This window comes from Petaurus breviceps, unplaced genomic scaffold (assembly GCF_028583685.1).
Source record: "Petaurus breviceps papuanus isolate PSGF00001 unplaced genomic scaffold, PetGlider_PUasm1.0 101, whole genome shotgun sequence".
Classification (NCBI taxonomy): domain Eukaryota; kingdom Metazoa; phylum Chordata; class Mammalia; order Diprotodontia; family Petauridae; genus Petaurus; species Petaurus breviceps.
In genome coordinates, this window is record NW_027185575.1 from 5,741,750 (window position 1) to 5,746,350 (window position 4,601).

Genomic DNA, 4,601 nt, shown 5'->3' on the forward strand with positions numbered 1-4,601 from the left:
GCAACCCACCATAAAATCGAGAGGGGGGCTGGGGAAGAGATACAACACCTTCCAACCCTGCTCCCCTCCCCCTTCAGGGCCCTGACCCTTGGGGGCAGCGGTGGCCATCTCGGGGGTCCGGGCAAGTGGGGGGAAGGGGATAGAGAAAGGGAGAGAGATGGGGGATGGGTGTTCAGAGACAGTAGCCAGGAACTGAGGTAGAGACACCGAGACAGAAGGAGGGAGGGCCAAAGAGCCTGAGACAGATGGACAGAGGCACATGCAGGAGATGCGCGGAGAGGCCAAGCCATTCAAAGAGCCGGCCGAGACTCCAGGCCAGACAGAGCGCCGCGGCCCGCCGGCCTGCGCCCAGCAGGGGGCTCGGCATCCCTGCGGCGCGGAGCCGAAAGGCTGGGAGCGGTGAGGAACCCGGCGGCCCGCGGGAGTCCCGGGCGGCTCAGCGCCCTAATCCCCGTAGCAGCGCCGGCTTTCTCATGCAAAGCAGCGGCGGGGGCGGGGCGGGGCGGGCGGCCGGGGGGCGGGCTCTGCCACCACTTGGCCCTTTCCCCCCCCCCTTTCCCTGTTTGAGCGTCTCCTTATTCCGGGACGCAACCCCCTAAACAGCTGCTCCCAGCCCTGGCCAGAGGAGGAGGAGGAGAAGCAGCAGTAGCAGCCTCAGCTGCGGCGGAGAGGAGAGAGGAGGCGAACGTGGGGCGCAGGCGGCGCACAGCCGGGCTACGAAGGACAGTGGGGTCATCCGGAGCCTGGGGCAGCTCTCCCTCGTCCTCTGCCCCCGGCCAGCAGTGGAATCTACACGGCTACCAGCCCTGCCTGCACCTGGGCGCGCGCGCTGCGCGGAGACAAGGACCGAAAGAATACCAGACGGCGGGCCAGGAAAGTTTGCTGCGCCTGTGAGTCGGTGGCGGCGCCGCCGGAGCTAGCCCGGCTTTCCCCTCTTTGCCGAACCGCATTGTTTGCAAACTTTGTTTTCGCTTGCCAGTTGGCCTGCTTGTCCGCCGCCCCCCCTCACCTCCCCTCCCCTCCCCTCCCTTCCCCTCCACTCCCTCCCTCTCCCCCCTCCCCCAGCCCAACCCGGGCAAACTCTGAGTACGCTTCGGGCAGACGCGGCAGAGGCAACTCTCGGGGCTCTGCTCCCCGCTGCGCGGGCGGACAGCTCGCTTGCCCTGCCTCAGGCGGGCATGGGCTGCGGCCGGGGTTGGGGCAGGAGCCGAGGGGTGCAGCGGGCATCTGCTGCAGCCCGGCTCCGGGCGTTCAGGCTCTGATGCGGCGCGGCAGGCGGAGTGCCTGAGCCGGCCCGGACGGGGCTCCGCGGTCCGAAGTGTAGCCTCGTTGGACCGGCGGGCTCCAGTGCCGCTGCCTCTGCCGCTGTTCCTCACCCTCCGCCCGGGACCCAACGCCGCCATGAGCAGCCTGGGTTCCCGCCTCTGGCTTGTGCTGCAGGTGGTGGGGGCGTGCGCGGCTATCAGTTCCATGGACATCGACCGGCCAGGCGAGGGCAAGTGTCAGCCCATCGAGATTCCCATGTGTAAAGACATCGGCTACAACATGACCCGCATGCCCAACCTCATGGGCCATGAGAACCAGCGTGAAGCAGCCATCCAGCTACATGAGTTCGCCCCGTTGGTGGAGTACGGCTGCCACGGCCACCTCCGCTTCTTCCTGTGCTCCCTCTATGCGCCCATGTGCACCGAGCAAGTCTCCACCCCCATCCCCGCCTGCCGGGTCATGTGCGAGCAGGCCCGGCTCAAGTGCTCCCCCATTATGGAACAGTTCAACTTCAAGTGGCCTGACTCGTTGGACTGCAGCAAGCTACCCAACAAGAACGATCCCAATTATCTGTGCATGGAGGCCCCCAACAACGGCTCGGACGAGCCGGCTCGAGCTTCCAGCATGTTCCCGCCGCTCTTCCGGCCCCAGCGCCCCCCCAGCCCCCCAGAGCAGCAGCAGCCTAAGGACAGCCCGGGCCGCTCGGGCTGCAGCAACCCGGGCAAGTTCCACCACGTGGAGAAGAGCTCGTCCTGCGCGCCGCTCTGCACGCCAGGAGTGGACGTGTACTGGAGCCGGGCGGACAAGAGGTTCGCCGTGGTGTGGCTGGCCATCTGGGCGGTGCTCTGCTTTTTCTCCAGCGCCTTCACAGTGCTCACCTTCCTCATCGACCCTCCCCGCTTCAGGTACCCAGAACGCCCCATCATCTTCCTGTCTATGTGCTACTGCGTCTACTCCGTGGGCTACATCATCCGCCTGTTCGCCGGGGCGGAGAGCATCGCCTGCGACAGGGACAGCGGCCAGCTCTACGTCATCCAGGAAGGCTTGGAGAGCACGGGCTGCACCATCGTCTTCTTAGTCCTCTACTACTTCGGCATGGCCAGCTCACTCTGGTGGGTCATCCTCACGCTCACCTGGTTCCTGGCCGCAGGGAAAAAGTGGGGCCACGAGGCCATAGAGGCCAACAGTAGCTACTTCCACCTTGCTGCCTGGGCCATCCCTGCAGTCAAGACCATCATGATCCTGGTGATGAGGAGGGTGGCCGGAGACGAGCTGACTGGAGTGTGCTACGTGGGAAGCATGGACGTGAATGCGCTCACCGGCTTTGTCCTGGTCCCCTTGGCCTGTTACCTCATCATAGGCACCTCCTTCATCCTCTCGGGCTTCGTGGCCCTTTTCCACATCCGGAGGGTGATGAAAACAGGGGGTGAGAACACAGACAAACTGGAGAAGCTCATGGTCCGCATCGGGGTCTTCTCCGTGCTGTACACGGTGCCGGCCACCTGCGTGATCGCCTGCTATTTCTACGAGCGCCTCAACATGGATTACTGGAAGGTGCTGGCAGCCCAGCACAAATGCAGGGTCAACAACCAGACTAAGGCCCCGGACTGCTTGATGAGCAGCTCGATCCCTGCCGTGGAGATCTTCATGGTCAAAATGTTCATGCTGCTGGTGGTGGGCATTACCAGCGGTGTGTGGATCTGGACTTCTAAGACGCTTCAGTCTTGGCAGAACGTGTGCAGCCGGAGCCTGAAGAAGAGGAGCAGGAGGAAACCCACCACCGTGATCACGGCCAGTGGGATCTACAAAAAAGCCCAGCACCCCCAGAAAGGCCATCATGGGAAGTACGAAGCAGCCATACAACCACCCACCTGCGTGTGAAAGGGGGGGGGGGGGGCTGTCGGGACTTGAGGGTACTAAACAGCTAAAGAAAGCTGTTTCCCACCGAAAAAAGACCTGTACAGGCCTCCAAGGAAAGGGCGAGGGAACTAAACCCTGGGGCTTTTCTCAGACAGTGGCGGGGAGGGGGGGGGAGAGGATTTTTAAGTTTAAAAAAAAAAAAAAGATTATTACCCTGAAATTCAGGATGTTGCCATACACTTCAAGTTAAATGTACTTAAGAGTTTAATGGAAAACAAATATTGTCAGTTTAATGGCCTCTTCAGTTACCGATTGGAAGTAGCTTGTGGAGGGAATATATATGTTATAGATACATATTATATAGGTGTATACATATATACATATATGTATATATAATACACATCTGGATCGAATCTGAGTGGGCTTTCCCTATACCTTGGCCAATAGTAAAGAAAGAGAAAACTTCTGAGGATAGCAAAGAAACGTGTCCCAGGTCCCCTCCTGTGCCTCCCCCAACTCCCCCCAACTTCTTTTCTCGGTAAGCAAAAGTCACCATTACAGAGCCCCTCCCTCAGGTCATGCCCCTCACCATGTGAGAAAGGAACTTCAGTAGCAACTTAAGCAAAGAAATCCCCTTTTAAACAACTCTCTACAGACTAGAAAGAATTAAAAAAAAAAAATAGATAGGGGTCCACAGCCTCCGCAAAACTTTTTCGCTCAAACTCCAACCCTCCGCCCAGAAAAACCCCAAACACACCGGCAAACTTCTGGGCCACATACACACGCAAACTATGTGCAATACATTTTTTTTTTTCTCCCACCATGAAATAAGAAAAAAGAAACAAGTATTTTGCTGTACATAAAGACCACAAAAGAAACCTCTTAACAAAAGGACTGAGAGGTCTGGCCCTCCGAAACCCTTTAGCGTTACATTTTGTGGCTTTTTAATGGAAATCAAGCCAATGTTATACAAGTTTGGACTGATTTGTGGAAAAAAAGGGAGAGGAGAGAGAGGGATCATTCAAAGGTACCCAAAGGGCTTATTGACTCTTTCCATTGTTAAACAAATTCTTGCCATGAATAGATACCGAGCACTTGTGGTGCAAAGGGAAAATTTTGTATATTGTGATGCTTTCGCTGTGCTGGAAAAGCCCAGTTTCTTAGTTGTATATATTTGTAACATATGATTATTTTTCATGCTCCACTATTTTATTAAAAAAAAAATAAAATATGTTCTTTAGTTTGCTGATACTCCCTTGTGGTGGCCACTTTCCCTTTCCCAGGCTGGAGTGGAGGGGCTCAAAAGCAACTTTGTTCTTGGCCATTGACTTGGCAGGCACAGGGGAGGCTGTTTCCCTGGTCGTAGACATGGGCTGATCGCCCTTTCTAGCTAAGGAGAGTTGTGGATTACAAGGGCCGTGGAATAATGGAACTTGCAGGTTACATAAGAATGACATGTGGCCAGCACAGAGAGT

At 57.2% G+C, this 4,601-nt stretch overlaps 1 protein-coding gene across 1 annotated transcript; it reads left to right on the forward strand.

The window, feature by feature from the left end:
* The first annotated feature begins 550 nt into the window (after nt 1-550).
* Nucleotides 551-4,377, forward strand: LOC138158236 (frizzled-10). The gene has a single exon (XM_069084399.1). The coding sequence runs from the start codon at nt 1,402-1,404 to the stop codon at nt 3,145-3,147; it is 1,746 nt and encodes a 581-aa protein (XP_068940500.1). The 5' UTR covers nt 551-1,401; the 3' UTR covers nt 3,148-4,377.
* The last annotated feature ends 224 nt before the right edge of the window (nt 4,378-4,601 follow it).

Excerpts from the sequence above, each read along its gene's own strand:
- LOC138158236 (XM_069084399.1), top strand. The coding sequence starts at position 1,402 with ATGAGCAGCCTGGGTTCCCGCCTCTGGCTTGTGCTGCAGGTGGTGGGG.